The sequence below is a fragment of the Schistocerca piceifrons genome, chromosome 1 (genome assembly GCF_021461385.2).
Source record: "Schistocerca piceifrons isolate TAMUIC-IGC-003096 chromosome 1, iqSchPice1.1, whole genome shotgun sequence".
Taxonomy (NCBI): Eukaryota; Metazoa; Arthropoda; class Insecta; order Orthoptera; family Acrididae; genus Schistocerca; species Schistocerca piceifrons.
In genome coordinates, this window is record NC_060138.1 from 188,540,240 (window position 1) to 188,557,174 (window position 16,935).

The following is a 16,935-nucleotide window of genomic DNA, read 5'->3' on the forward strand; positions in this document are numbered from 1 at the left end:
TATAAGCCTGTATCTCCACTCCTATTGGAACTAGGAGATTATAAACCACACAGTGATGGATAGTCTTGAGGTATGCTGTTTCTGTGTCACATTTGGTTGGAATCGATCTAGTGGTTATATATGAGGGCTGTTCTAAAAGTTAGGTGACTTTTCAAATTGCGCGGGCAACATACATTCAATTATCAATCCTTTTTTTGTTGATACACTTGTCACAAACATATGTTCCCAGTTCTAAGTGTACAGCCTACTTAATTTGTTTTTGACAGATAGAAAGGTTAGGCGTGTTTTTGTACTCAGCTATTTTCAATTATAAAAAATGGAGCAACGAATTTGCATCAAATTTTGTGTGAAAAATGGAATAAAGTGCTCTAAAACACTTGAATGTTGACTGTGGCATATGCTGCATCTGCTCTAAGTTTAAAAAAAAAATTACAAGTAGTACAAGTTCTTCCAAGATGGCCGAGAAGATGGCAATGACAAACCTTGCTCTGGACGCCCCAGCACAACAGCAGAAGATACGATTGAAGCTGTGAAGAAAATTGTTTTGGAAAACCATCAAATTACCATAAGAGAAGTTGCTGACGATGTTGGCATATTGGTCGGCTCAGGTCATGCAATTTTTTCAGATGTTTTGGGCATGAGATACGTGCCAGCGAAGTTTGTTATCTCTATTTTGATCAGAAGAGCCTTCACATGAGCTTCGCTCAGGAGCTCTTGAATGTCAGTGATGATCCTGATCTGATTTTCTCAAAAGGATCATAACTGGTGACAAAACATGGGTTTATGGTTATGACATCAAAACCAAATCCCAATCGTCCCAATGGAAACATCCCAGAGAGCCAAGACCGAAAAAAGCTCAGCAAGTTTAACCAAATGTCAAAGTTTTGCTCACTTTTTTTTTTTTTTTTTTTTTTTTTCCCAATTACCATGGTGTAGGGCAACATGAATTTTTGCCTCGAGATCTTATGGCCAATAAGGAGTATTACCTTGATGTATGCGCTGTTTGCAAGAAGCAATACACAAAAAACGTCTGAAATTGTGGAAAAACAGTTCGTGGCTTTTGCATTGCGACAATGCAACTGCTCATTCATCGTTGCTTGTGAGAGATTTTTTGGCTGAAAACTTGACAATCATGCCTCAGCCACCAATTCACCAGATTTGGCCCCTGCGACTTTTTCCTGTTGCCAAAACTGAAGAGACCTATGAAAGGATGAAGATTTTCAACAATTGAGGAAATAAAAACTGCATTGCTGGAAATACTCAAGGCTGTACCAAAAAGTGCTTATGAGAAATTCTTCGAGGATTGGAAGAAGTGTTGTATTGTATCTTAGGGGGGGATTACTTTGAAGGGGACAACATGAATATTGATGAATAAATAAATATTTTGTTCATAAAAATATAATGTCACCTTCCTTTTTGAGCACACCTCATGTGTAATATAAAACATAGTTATTTGGTACAAGAGAGGGAAGCTAGATTTTTTAAAATTCAATAAATATCACAGTAAATCTTTGTTTGGTTATGCAACAAGCTATAACAATGAACTGAAGTATTTTCTTCAGTACTTGTAATTCTGCTTTTGTAATGGCTTCAATGCTGATGGTTAGTTAGTGATGCTTTCTCAACTGCTTAGAGCGTTTCTGAGTGAATAAAGGACTAAAGTGGCATATTTACTCAGATTAAGAATATTGCCTTAGGTCAACACAGCGACCACATTGTAAACAACATTATTTTATTTTATTTTATCTGTCAACCTTGGGTCTCATGAATTGTATTACAACTGGCTTACTTCTTAGCAAGTCATCATTAAGTGGTGTATTTAAAATAAAGAAAAAGGGGAGAGGGTAGCAAAATAGTAGGAAACTGAATTATAAAATCAGATTAACTTGTACACACAACTTCACTCATCTGAATGTGTTGCACAATAACTCATCAACCTACTGTTGGCTTTGGTGGAAAGGAATTAAGTTGGCTGTTTTATTACTCACAACATCTTAAATTTAAGTATGCTAATAGTACTGTAGCTGGAAAAACACTAATGAAACTGGTTTGTAGCAGCAACAGTCAGCACCTGTGGAACATATTTAGTTGTCTCATCAACTGAAAATTTCTCAGCTATGCTCTGATTAAAATTACTTTGTGATTGACAGATTGGATACACGAGAGGACAGTGTTGCAGCCAGCTGCACACCACAAGACACTGCATATACCTACAAAACAGGCAACACAGGGAGCATGTGGCAATTGAAAAAGAACTACAGTTGGATGGTGCCAGGCTCTCATCTCTTCGACTCACTGAAACATCAAGTGCAAAGTAATTTTTACTTGAGTATAGGGAGATTGTAAGGCCAGAGACCATATATGTGGCTAGTGATAAAAAGGAAGTGGCATGATGGTCATTAACAGTTATGCAACTTCTGTGCTGACATGAAGGTTATGCAGAAATAATGTCTTAGCATTTAACAACCTATTGAAAGATGATATACATGCAATACTATTATCAGTAGTGCAAACAATGGTAGGTTATGTAAGTAAATAGCCTTTTTCAATAGTTATGTTCATATGTGGTGTGGGTGACTTGCTGGAAGGGTTCCAAACCTACTGTAACAGCTATGTAATATATGGGTAGCTCGATAAGAAATTTTCAAATTTCTTGCTTTGTAGGGAGGGAGGTTTAATTTTAGCATTCTAGTGATGTCAAGGTGTAGCTTGTGGCTTAACGGGTAGGTATTATATCAGACTCCAAACTGAAGGAAGGACTGGAACAGCTCAGTCTGTTTATCCTTAAAATTTATCTCCCGTTAACAGTTAGGTTCTTGGTGATCACATATTCAAACACAATCATTTCTGGAGTCACCAGTCTCCATCGTTGGCCTGCTTGTGAGATGCCTTGAAATCAAGGCTGTCGCAAGTACTTGCTTAGAAGAAAGATTACATACTATTCAGTGTATTAAATACTGATAGCCACTAGGTTGATGTCACAGAACAAGTGGAGTGTGAACAAATTCAAAGATCTGGAGCTCAATCCACAGCTAGTCCTAAGATTTTTTTATTATTGCTTCTTTTTCCTCTGACAATGATGCGTATATTTGAAAAATGTGAAATTAAACAGTGTTCATATCAGTCTTAGGGTTCATGACAGCTTTGCCATTCTCATTATCAAAATTGGTAGAGCTGGTTTCACCATGTCTGATATTTAAATCATATCCATTCCCCCTCATGAGAACCAGTTTAGAATTTCATATCAGTTGACACCACCAGACTATACATAGTAATAAAATGAGTTCTTAGGTGGACTTGGGATTTTTGTTTGTTTGAAAGAGTAACTTAAGTAACAGAGTGAATGCAAGCAATCAGAGTGAAAAAGCCACTTGAGATGTCACAAGAAGGTCATATCACTTTAAAGCTTTTTACATGATATTTGTACTGAGGCTGGTATCATTCAAGCATTTTAATAGTAAATTTTTATATTATCATTTAAGAACCTACTGAAGGATGATATACATGCAATACGATTATCAGTAGTGTGAACAAAAAGGTAGGTCATTTATGTAAATAGCCTTTTCGATAGTTGTGGTTTTGTGTGGCATGGGGAACTTGCTAAATGTTACTTAATAGTCTGGAGAATAAAAGTCAACTCTGCCTCTAGAAATAAATTTTACTGTGTTATGCTATAAAGTTTCACTGTGTTGTGATACAAAAGTATTATTATTCACTAAAGTGTCAGAGTTCAACTGTAAGACCTCTTTAGGATCTCTTTTAATAAATATAAATGGGTGGAGGAAGGGTATATTTTGTAGCATTTAGTTTACTCATGCTGATACCCTTACAGCCAAAATTTCCATGTTCAGGTGGGAAGAACAGTGACTGAAGTGACAGTAACTATGTCTGACAATCAGAAATTCAGCCTTGGCATACCTCCTTCTAGCCATGCAGATCGTATGAGGTCCTTCTCACTTGTCGTCACATCATACATAGCCCTATGATGGATGGCGTCTTGCTACGGAGAGACTACCCTTCAGTGTGTGATGCTTTTGATGTGGATCACAGTGGTCACATTTTGGTAGACTGTGTTTTATATTCAGAAAGAGGGCATCATCTGATTACCAGCTGTCTATTTTAACTGGCAATCAAACAGATGTGGTATGCCTGTTAAGGTTCTGTGACATGTGGCTTGTTCCCTAAAATTTATGGAGAATTTTGTAATGTGTTATCAGGAAGGCTGGCTCAACCATGTTTTTTTGTTATTGATCAACCAGTCACGTTTCCCTTTTTCATTATTTTAGTATTCTTCTTATATTTATGAACATCTGTCCAATCTCATGGTTCTTAAAATATATTGATAGTGTGATGGTGTGGGTAACCATGAGCGAGCCTGGGAGTGAGTGATTGTAATTATACGACATTTGTTTCCATTAAATTTTGTACAGGCAAACACCCCCCTCCACCACACATGCACACAAACACACACACAGTTTCCATAAGAGGTGTGTCCATGACATGATTTTGAGTATATTTCCAAGTTCTAACTGTGCATTAGTTCAGCTTTCCATCACAGTTTTTTAGTGACTGCCGTAGTCATATTAGTCTAAAAGTGACAACATCAGAGTTGTTCGCTGTAAATGGTTAGCTATGAGTCATTATGTGTAATAGTATTTAATTCATGAAACTAGTCATGCCCCTTTTATCATACAGGAGGTACATTTTGGAGCTGGCACTGCGTCTTATATTACATCTGCTCCCTTAGAGCTTTTTGACTGATTACTGAAACAGTTGTAAATGTCTTAAAAATTGGGTGTCAGAATAAAAGCATTGTTCAAATTGAAGACTCTATCCTTATTTATTAAAAGCTGAATCAAAAGATCAATTCATAAATCAGCCATAGAAAGCTATCCCATTGTTTGTCCCATATTTGTTTAAACATTAGAGCTTTTTATTCATTTATTTTGCATTTGGCTTCTATTACAGTACCTGTTCATTATCTTGATCAGAAAATGTTATTCTTTGTTGCAGCATAAGAAGAGAATTGGCGAAATAGCATGCGGAAAAATGGAACTAATAACCTAGTTTAAAGCCTGGAAACTTCTTTTTTCAATCGTGCTGGGAAACCTTATATGTTAGTTTTATTTGTTATTACTAAAAAATCCTCATGTTAGCATATTACAAAAATTGATGAGTATTTTAATCATATAACTGTTGCAGTTTTTGGTTTCTTGTTTCAGGAAGATTGAGGAAACAAGTTACCCTTTTAAAAAGTCAATGTTTGTAACGCTGCCAGCAGAATATTTTCAGAGATATATTTGTCTGTTTGAAGAGCTCCAAAATTTCAGTCCCACTTATAAAGATGAATAGAAAAGGTGATATTACATTGAATGAAGAGACAGATAAGAATACTGATGTTCAAGAACAGGTAGAAGAAGAGAAGAAAACTTCCGAAGGACAGAATGTCGGAGAAGATGGCATGGAGTGTCAAGATGAAGAAGGAGCACACAAAAAGAGATCTCAAAGACAAGAAGAGGACAAATTACTAAACCATTTACGGCATATTTCCAAAACTATTGTTAAGCCCGGGGAGTGGGGAACTAAACCTCAAGATTTTGCAGAGTGTAAAGTGAAAATAACAGATGTTTCATTTGAAGGAGTAGATGTAGATCCAACTAGTTGCTACTTCAGTAATTCCTTTAATGGAATAATAAAAATCGGAGACGCAGATAACGACCTGGATCGATTGCTAGAATTGTGTGTTCAGTGTATGTTCTTGAGAGAAACCAGTCATTTTGTGATAGAAGTACCAACAAAACCTCTTTGCCAGTCAAAATATGAAACTAGACCTAGCATTAAGGGTAACATAAAATGTATTCTAGAACTTGAGGAGTTACATAATGATGAATTGTTGTTTGATTGGAGCAAAGAGAAGAAATTTTCTATAGCAACACTATATAAGGAGCAAGGTGTGAAACTTTTTCGTGCTGGTCGTATTATAGACTCCTTCATAAAATTTAGTAAAGCTTTCAAAATTATTGTTACTACAGGTTCTCTAGAATCTTTATCCAGAAAGTCGCCTCTAGACAAAGACATTCTATCACTGCGAGTTAACTTGTTAAATAATATGGCATCATGTCAGCTTCATCAGAAGAATTTTCATTATGTTATTGTACTATGTCAGAAAGTGTTAAAAATTGATGAGAATAATGTGAAAGCCCTATATAGGAATGCTGTAGCGTGTAAAGAGCTCCATAATTATGAAACAGCTGAAGACAATTTGAAAGCAGTTTTGAAAATTGAGCCTAATAACACTGCAGCAAAAGGAAGGTTGCAAGAAGTGAGAGAAGTTACAAAAGAAATGAATGACCGATATGCAGCAGTTGTGAAAAAGATGTTTAAGTAGAACGTATCAGATTTTGTCACATTGGCCATAATATTCCTATCTGTTTCATGTTTCTCACAGGCATAAGTGTTGCCTTTGAACTGTTGCATTTCAACAAATGATAGGGATATTTGTAACTAGTATCCAGACAATAAAATGTTTTTCATTTAATTCTCTCCATTTCCCAGAGAAGAAAATGCCAGAAAACTAAATACCAGCAGCTACATTACCACAAGTCCACAACAATGAGTGTTAATGTATTTTCAGTACATGAACATGGTAGTGTGAAACTAGTTACTATTACTTTCATGTGTTTTGTTGAAATTATTCTGATATAATATGATCAGTCTTTTCATGGAAGGTGTGGAGCCTCCACAAAAGTTCAGTGAACCACAGTGTGTGAACAGCTGTTATCTGTTTACAGAGCAGATCAGTCTTTTTATCAAATTGCATGAATTTTGTAATCATAAGAAGACAATAAGATGAACCATGTTTTTAAAACTTTGTGTAATGTGGTTATTTTTTAAGCTCTTGTAAATCACTGGTGAGAACTTTGTTTGTTAAATCTAAAGCTTTCTAATGCAGAAACAATAATTTTTGAAGAAATTAAAATCTTAGTGATATAGAGAGTATTTTAGGAAATGCATACAGAAAGTGACAGTTTCTTTAGAACACAAAAAAAGATGATTTGAGGAGCCATATATACAGCCAAGCAAAAATGTGGAAGCAATGAAATGCATGTGTGGAATATAAGTAAAATAGTTGTCCTATTGATGAGAAGGATCAGCCATTTACTGAAAGGGCCATCACCTCTTTGCTAATAGTCATCATTTGTTTCCATTATAAATCAAACTATTGCAATCGGTTTATTGTATTTATCAGATCTCCGAACATACTTTTTGGCATCTCCTAGTATACTTTTTAACATCTGCTTTTGAATTTCACACTGTCCTTCATTATTTTCTCTGTTTCAATTTTAAAAGCAGCAGATCCTCACTCATCTGTAGGACTATTTTCAACATAACTGCAATACTTAATTCTGGAACAAGCTTTTATAACTATACTTGCCCTAGCATATATTTTTTTTGTTTTTCACCTCTTCACTTACAGTTAGATGTGTAAAAGTTTTAATTGTAAAAATTGTATTTATGGAAGTGAATAGTCATTTCTGTGTTTTTATAAACATGTCACATGTCAAATAAAACGTTTTTTTTTGAGCGAGGAAGTTGCTCTCTTCACCTTTTTTTGCTTTCCTCATTAGAGTTATTTCTTATCTTTTAAAATGAATATTTCCTCAAGAATCAGTCTGAAGTGAGTGTACCAATAATGAGCTGATTAACAATTCCTAATCTTCCTTCTTTCATGTAGTGATAAGGGGGTCTCCAAGATGATGTTCTAACTTCACAGTAATTAAGGAAGAACTAGTTTTCTTAGGACAACATTAATATCCTATTAAACCAAATTTCCAAAATTAGCTTTTATGCAAAAGCCATATCTATGACAGCATTCAAATGGAAATCAAAGACCTGCCACAACTTTTGGACCATGGAATGGTTCCATTCAAAAGTAATCACCACATGTGTTAACACATATATCCCACTGGGAGACAAGATGATAAAGTCCTGTTTCATACACACATCAAAAAAAGTTTTGCATCACCTCGGTTCTCAGAGTTCCAGAACCTGTATAGAAAATTGGAATAGAGATAAACATATACATCATTTCTGCCCTTTTTATTGCGCATGAAAACCACACATTGCATGTTGTACCACCATACAGCAAGACCTTCACAGGTGGTGCAGACTGCTGTACACACACCAGTACCTCTAATACCCAGTAGCACGTCCTCTTGCATCGATGCATGCCTATATTCGTCGTGGCATACTGTCCACAAGTTCAACAAGGCACTGTTGGTCCAGATTTTCCCACTCCTCAATGGCTGGTGTAGATCCCTTAGAATGGCTGGTGGATCACGTCCTCCATAAACTGCCCTTTTCAATCCATCCCAGGCATGTGCGAAAGGGCTCATGTCTTGAGAACATGCTGGCCACTCTAGTAAAGTGATGTCATTATCCAGAAGAAAGTCATTCACAAGATGTACACGACAGGGGCTCGAATTGTTGTCCATGAAGACGAATGCCTCACCAATATACTGCGGATATGGTTGCACTATCGGTCCGAGAGTGGCATTCACGTATCGTACAGCCGTTACGGTGCTTTCCATGGCAACCAGCAGCGTACGTTGGCCCCACATAATACCATTACAAAACAGCATGGAACCTCTACCTTGCTGCACTCTCTGGACAGTGTGTCTAAGGCGTTGCCTCCAAACATGTCCCCGACGATTGTCTGGTTGAAGGCATATGCGACACTCATCGGTGAAGAGAATGTGATGCCAATCCTGGGCTGTCCATTTGGCATGTTGTTAGGCCCATCTGTACCACACTGCATGGTGTCGTGGGTGCAAAGGTAGCCTCACCATGGACGTTGAGAGTGAAGTTGCGCATCATGCAGCCTATTGCACACAGTTTGAATCATAACATGACTTCCTGTGGCTGCACGAAAAGCACTATTCAACATGGTGGCATTGCTGTCAGGGTTCCTCTGAGCCATAATCCGTTGGTAGCGGTCATCCACTGCAGTTGTAGTCTGAGTGAGGCATGTCTTCGACAGTTCCTGTCTCTCTGTATCTCATCCATGTCCGAACACCATTGCTTTGGTTCACTCTGAGATGCCTGGACACTTCCCTCGTTGAGAGCCCTTCCTGGCCCAAAGTAACAACTGAACCACGGTATTGACCATCTAGGTGTGATTGAACTATAGACAACATGAGCCATGTACTTCCTTCCTGTTGGAATGACTAGAACTGTTCAGCTGTTGCCCCCCCCCCCCCCCCCCCCCGCCACCGTTTAATGGTTGTTTATGTCTTTAGGTGGGTTTAATGACATCACTGAACAGTCAAAGACTGATACAATATCGCGCTGCTGCTACGGTTGCAGGTTCGAATCCTGCCTCGGGCATGGATGTTTGTCATGTCCTTAGGTTAGGTGGGTTTAAGTAGTTCTAATTCTAGGGACTGATGACCTCAGATGTTAAGTCCCATAGTGCTTAGAGCCTTATTTATATATGTATATATCCACAGTCAACATCTATCTTCAGGAGTTCTGGGAACTGTTCACCGCTGGCGGATCCACAACTACACTCATTCTTGCACTTCCTCATCTGATGGAAAACAAGGACCATGCATGTTTCTCTTCAGGCCACTATAGATGTGAAAATCACGTGATGGAAGATCTAGAGGACATTGCAGTGTTTCCCAACCAATTGCTGGAGTGTAACTTTCATCCAATTAGCACTGTGGAGGTGGGTATTATTGTGCAACAGTATGGTTCGGTCCAACAGCATTCCCAGAGCCCAAGTACAAATGACAAAGCTGACAGTAAAAACATCCAACATCTTGCCTGCCAAAGGAATCCAAAGCTGTTCACATAAGTTCTGGTAAGTTCTCCTTCGACTGCAGGGGCCTTCTGCTCATCAAGTTCCTTGGTTGTAGAACTACAATAAGTGTATGGTGCTAAGAAGACACTTTACAGAAAATGCAACATGGCATAAAGTTAAGAAGCTCAGGAGTGCTGTTGGATGGAATCATCCTGCTGCATTGTAATGCCTGCCCCCACACTGCCCATCAGCTGAAGGCTAAGCTTCAGTGATTTTGTTGGGAAACACTGCAGCATCCTCCACATACCTTGGATCTTTCACATATGCATGTGATTTTCACAGCTTTGGTAACCTGAAGAAAGACTTGTGGATATCAGTTTGTCAGACAAGGAAGTGCAAAAGCAGGTGGAGTTGTGGTCCATTAGCAGCTGAGAGAGTTCCATAAAATGAGAATAGATTGTCTTGCCTTCCAGTAGGATAAATGTCTTGCGTGTGGTGATTATTTTTGAATAGATTCATTTCATGGTGCTTTTGTGGCAGGTGTTTCATTTGGATTTGACTGGCTCTTATATTAACAAGAACTGTATAGATACCTCTTAATTACAAGCGGCAGTCAAATGAAAATGAGACAAATGGGGGAAAAGTAAGTAAACTATGTGTTGTTTCAAAAGTGTACCATAATTGTTAATACATTTATCCCATTGTAATACAAGCTGGTCATTTCCTTCATGGGACAATGTTTTTGGTTGCCTACAGAACCATAGTTGTATCCAGGTGTGCACCCTTTGTCCAAAGCAAATTTATGGCCATTAATTTCTTTCTTCAGGGCTCCAAAAGTATGGAAATCACATGGGGAGGGATCGGAACTGTATGGAGGACATGTGAGGGCTTCCTAGCGAAAGTCAGCACAATTTTTTTAAAAAAAATTTGGGAACATGTGGGCAGGCATTATCCTGTAACAAAATGAGCCCTAAATCAACATTACTAGGCATTTAGACTTGACTTGCACATCAGTTTTTGCAAAGCGTCCATGTACTGCTGTGTGCTAATTGTGATGCTAAATTCCAGGAATTAAATAACCAGTGGGTTAACGGATGGCATCATTTTGTTGCATTATAATGCCCACCTACGTGTTTCCGAAGTTTTTTTGACTACGCTGCAGACATGTCATTGGGAAGCCCTTGCACATCCTCCATACAGTCTCAATCACTGCTGATGTGATTTCCATATTCTTGGAGCCCTGAAGAAAGACATTTTTGGCTGTTGGTTTGCTCTAATGAAGAGGCTCTTGCGTGGGTTCAATCATGGTTTCATAGGCAGCTGCAAACATTTGTCCATGGGGGCACTGACCATCTTGTCTCATAATGGGATAAATGTATTGACAGGTATGGCAATTACTTTAAATAGTATACTTACTTTTTCCCATCTGTCTAGTTTTTGTTTTACTACATTTTACATATTTTGTTTACGATATTAGTGAAATTGAAATAGAAGTTAAATGATGTCAAATGATATTGCATTCAGGCCCAAGCTGCCCTAGTTGGGAGTTGTGCGTGTGAGGTTTGTTTGCTTGTGTGAATGAATGTTGTGTGTTTCTCTTCTTCCGACAAAGGCTGTGGCCGAAAGCTTATGTGTAAGTATATTTTAATTGTGCCTGTCTGCCACTTAAATGTTTTATCTTTATGGTAAGTCGAATCTACCTTTTCCCACTTTGTTGATATTCCTACATGGAGTTTCCATTCTTTGTTGATATGAAATGAGATATCACAGGCTGGCAAAAAGTGAAGACCAAACAGAATTAAAACCAGGAACAGAGCTGGGTGGAAATGCAGATTTAGGCATTAGTATAAACAAGAAAATTAAATACAGTAGTGCAGATAGTGAAGGATTTTCAGACGGCAGAAGCAGCAGAACTTGGTTTAAAGAACAACAAAATGAAATTCTGCAGATGTCATTTATGCATATGAGCCAGTGTGCTCACATTCTGATAAGGAGGTAGAATTCCATTATAAAGAGATCTAGAAACTGATAAATTCCACTATAAAATTGTTGAAATGTGATTTTTATACAAAAACAGGATAATTAAAGAATGACTCCCCAGTGGGAAGCTGTGTGTTTGATACCAGGAATGAATGATGTCATATAGTAATACATTAATAGAGTCTGCTGAGCAGAAAAACATCTTTTTCCACAGCGCGTTCTTCCAGAAGAATGCAGTTAGAAAGTGGATTTGGCAAAGACCAGATGGAATAAAAATGAATCTGACTGTATTTTATCAAACAATAAATCATAATGTGGAACACGCAGAACTCTAAAAAACAAACTATCAAGTAGGGACTCAGATATGTAGATTATAAAAATTTAATTGAAAACAGGGAGACATGCCAGATTAAGTTAACCAATATCTGAGTCTTAGATAATGAAGATTATACAGATTCACACGAAAGCAGCAATTATTTATCATAGATTTTAAGATTATGTGAGAAGATGCCATAAAAAATTGTAAGTTATAAGTGAAAAAGATGAGGAAATAAAATGGATACGTAGACACCACATTTTATCAACTAAGCTGGCAGTGTAATACCAGAGAGAAAATTTATAAACATTCCAAGACTTATGTAGATGTTTATATAATTCAAATGTTGAATCACAAAGAAAGATACACTGAAGAGCCAAAGAAACTAGTACACCTGCCTGACATCATGTAGGGCAGAAGTGCCACAACATGATGTGGCATGGGCCTTACTAATGTCTGAAGTAGTGCTGGAGAGAATTGACAGGATGAATCCAGCAGAGCTGTCCGTAAATCCATAACAGTACGGGAGGGTAGACATCTCTTCTGAACGGCACGTTGCAAGGCATCCCAGATATACTCAATAATGTTCATGTCTGGGTAGCTTTTCGGCCAGCGGAAGTGTTTAAACTCAGAAGAGTGTTTCTGGAGTCACTTTGTAGCAATTCTGAATGTGTGGGGTGTCACATTGTCCTGCTGGAATTTCCCAAGTCTGTTGGACTGCACAGTGGACATTATAGGATGCAGATGATCAGACAGGACGCTTATATATATGTCACCTGTCAGAGTCGTATGTAGATGTATAAGGGGTCCCATATCACTCCTACTGCACACACCACACCATTACAGAGCCTCCACCAGCTTGAACACTCCCCTGCTGACATGCAGGGTCAATGGATTCATGAGGCTGTCTCCATACCTGTACACATCCATCCGCTCAATACAATTTGAAACAAGACTCGCCCAATCAGGCAACATGTTTCCAGTCATCAACAGTCCAATGTCAGTGTTGACAGGCCCAGTGAGGTGTAAAGTTTTGTGCCATGCAGTCATCAAGGATACATGTGTGGGCCTTTGGCTCCAAAAGCCCATATTGATGATGTTTTATTGAATGGTTTGCATGCTGACACTTGTTGATGGCCCAGCATTGAAATCTGCAGCAATTTGTGGAAGGATTGCCCTTCTGTCACGCTGAACGATCCCCTTCAGTTGTCATTGGTCCCGCTCTTGCAGGATCTATTTCTAGCCACAACTATGTTAGAGATTTGATTTGATATTCACAGTACACTTGTGAAGTGGTCGTACGGGAAAATCCCCACTTCATCGATACCTCGGAGGTGCTGTGTCTCATTGCCCATCTGCTATTTACAACACTACGACCAAACTCACTTAAATCTTGATACCCTGCCATTGTAGCAGCAGTAACCCATCTACCAACTGCACCAGACACTTGCTGTCTTTTATAGGGATCGCCAACCGCAGCACCGTATTCTGTCCGTTTACATAACAAGTCAAGCTGAAACTGTGAGACCCGTTCTTGTTGATGTGAGAACTATCAGCACATCTTACTTACATACTTGGAGCTACAGAGAACAATCTGGTGCAGAACCTGGGAAGAATTGCTGCGGCTGACACATGGATGAATTTCTGTGAGTAATACTTTCACTGTCGCTAAAAAGCTGGAGCAGCATCACAATAAGATGATCAGCACTACACTGTAGGACTTATGCTCACAGAAAGGGGCTCTTTCATGCTTGTGTGCATTGCCTTGATCTGTTTTACGAGTAACATTACAAGCCCTTCTATTTCTGCAGTTAATACTTTTATGGGATATTCATGGCAGAACTTGGTGTATTGAAGATCAGCATAGCTCATGTTCATGTCTGATGGATTTGTGCACCTTTTTTCTCATCAGCATCTTTCACCTTCTTTTTACTTGCTGCTAGCATAATTTTTTATGGGAGAAGATTATCTGGTTCTGACAGTACTCTAGACATTTTAGAAGGAAAACTACATATTCTAAGAAGAAAGTGACGTAATCAGAGATCAAACATTACTTGATTCAGTGCTGCAATCAGGGAATTTCCAGCTGAGACAGTGATCTCCAAATTTATACACTACAGGGCTCATTTGAGGGACACATTGTCAATTGTTGTACTGCTGGATGACCAACTACACACCCTTTTGTCAGAAAAGGATTAAAATACTGATGTAACAGTTTGTGAGAATTGATAAAGTGAAGTGTACCCTTTCCATTGCTTCCAACAGCACTGAAAGGAAATTCTCTCAATCCTTATGAACTTTACGCATGAAGGATGTGGTCCCTCTCGCCAGTGCAGTTACTAAAACTGTCAAATTACCGTGCATTAACTTGAAGATTGCTCCTCAGGAGATGTGGAGACCTGGTCCAGATTTTTGGAACAACCTGAAAGCTCTGTGTCGATTGTTAATAAGTGTATCTTTCTTTCAGGCTTGTCTTCAATGGTGAGTGTTTGTCAGAGACAAGGATGTCATCAGGAGTGCCCCAGGGAACCTATATAAATAACCTGACAGATTGGGTGAGTGGAAATCTGAAGCTGTTTGCCATACACTGTGGTGTATGGTAAGGTGTCATTGTTGAACTTCTATATGAGGATACAAGGTAACTTAGACAGAACTTATAGTTGATGTGATGAATGACAGCTTGCTCTAAAAGAAAAATACATAGTGTATCAAAAAGAATCACCTGTTTGGCATGTTTATATTTCTGAAACTAATAAACATTTACAATGAATTTTGTTTTCTGATGAATGGGAAACTCAGAAAGGTTTTTTTCATACCTTTTCATAGAAGTTCAATATGCATATGTTAATGTGGTATTTAAATTGTTCTCACACTGCAGTGAGGATGTCTTGAGTTACAGCTTCCACAGCTGCATAGATGTATCAGTTCATTCATTATTGCTGGTCATGGAGGCACATACACAGAGTCTTTTACAAACCCCCACAAAAAATAATCTCATACAGTAACCTCAGAGAACAGTAATGTATGGCTGAATCATTTGGTCCATTACAACCAATCTATCCATCACTAATCCTTTGATTTAAAATTTCCTGCACTTCCAGATCCCAGCATGGCGGTGCTCCATGCTGTTGGTAAATGAATTCATTCAGATCAGTCTCCAACTGTGGGAAAAGAAAGTTCTCAAGCATATCGAGATATGTGCTTCCTGTAACAGTGTTCTTGGGAAAGAAAAATGGACCATACTCCTTTTCCTGTGAAAGTGCACAAAACACATTAAATTTTGGAGAGTCCATCTCATGTAGTACAACTTCATGTGGTTCTTCTGTACCCCATATTCTCACATTATGATGGTTCACCTTTCCATTTAAATGGAATGGTGCCTCATCACTAAACACTAAGCATGGAAGGAAACTGCCAGCCTCCATCTTGCCAAGAACGAAATTACAGAACTCCACATATTGTTGTTTGTCACCTTCAAGAAGAGCTTGCAGTATCTGAATTTTGTATGGTTTAATGTGTAAATGTCAACGCAACACATGCCAGGTGGACATCGGGGGAATGTTGAGCTGCCGAGCTGCGTGGAAAACGGATGTGTGCGGACTGCTTGTGAAACTGTGGCAGATGCATTTGATGTCTGTGTCAGACACTTGGAGATGGCCCAGTGATTTGCCTTTAGACAAACAACCTATTTCTCAGAATTGTTCATGCCATCATCCAATACTCTGTGCTGTATGAGGATGCACACCATACCTAGTACTAAAGTCATGCTGAACAGTTATTGCTGACCTGCACTGCGCAAAATGTAGAACACAGAATCCTTTCTGTCGTCCTGACACCATTTTTACTAGAACTGAAGTGAGCGCACACTGTTACTACCTAGCGGAACAATGTAAAACTCAAGAGTTTGCTCTTTCCAACAGCACATAGTTCACACACAGATCTCAGATAACATAATAGTTATGATTTTTGAAAATAGGATACACCCTGTATAAGAAAATACAAGGGATTAGAAAAACAATCCTGTAACATTCGAGCACAACATTAGTATGCTGGTTGACACAGTTTTGCTGATTAAATATCTTGGCATAATGTTACAAAGTGATATAAAATAGAATGGGCATCTAAGGACAGTACTAGGGGAGCTGAATGGTCAGCTTTGATTTACCAGGAGAATTGTAGGAAAGTGTGGTTCATCTGTAAAGGAGACCATATGATTAGAGAACCCTAGTGTGACTCATTCTTGAGTACTGCTTGAGTGTTTGGGATCCCCACCAAGTCAGATTAAAGGAAGACATTGAAGCAATTCAGAGACTGAATGCTAGATTTGTTACTGGTAGATTTTATCAACACACAAAAATTACAGAGATGCTTCGGGAATTCAGATGGAAACTGCTGAAGGGAAGACTATGTTGTTTTCGAGAAACATTACCAAGAGACATTTAGAGAACCAGCGTTTGAAGCCTCTGCCACCAAAGCACATTTTGTGTAAGGATCATAAAGAGAAGATAAGTGAAACTGGAAAGGAAATGACTAGTATTAGTACAAGGTATCCTCCACCATGCACCATATGGTGGCTTGTAGAATATCTCTGTGGATATAGAAAGGTCAGATGCTCATTGATGATATTGCTGTATCCACATCCACTTACAAGAATAAAAAGAACATTCTTTGGGAAAAGTATGGAAAAATGAAATGCTCGTATGGCATTATTGGTCAGGAGACCCCATTTGGGGCTATTTGGCTGCCTAGTGCAAGTTTTTTTTATGCCAATTTGGCGACTTGTGCATCAGTGATGATGAAATGATGATGGAGAAACATAACATTTGTTCCTTGA

At 38.5% G+C, this 16,935-nt stretch overlaps 1 protein-coding gene across 11 annotated transcripts in view; it reads left to right on the top strand.

The window, feature by feature from the left end:
• The window catches only part of LOC124803764 (peptidyl-prolyl cis-trans isomerase FKBP65-like), a 43,837-nt gene extending 36,302 nt beyond the window's left edge, over positions 1-7,535 (top strand). For 4 of the 11 annotated variants that reach the window (XM_047264699.1, XM_047264698.1, XM_047264697.1 and 1 more), the window contains 3 exons: positions 2,151-2,314; positions 5,014-5,116; positions 5,223-7,535. In XM_047264699.1, the coding sequence (XP_047120655.1) occupies positions 5,345-6,388 (1,044 nt within the window). In that variant the 5' untranslated portion in view covers positions 2,151-2,314; positions 5,014-5,116; positions 5,223-5,344 and the 3' untranslated portion in view covers positions 6,389-7,535. The other 7 variants (XM_047264702.1, XM_047264701.1, XM_047264706.1 and 4 more) reach the window with 4 other exon arrangements.
• Positions 7,536-16,935: the final 9,400 nt, after the last annotated feature.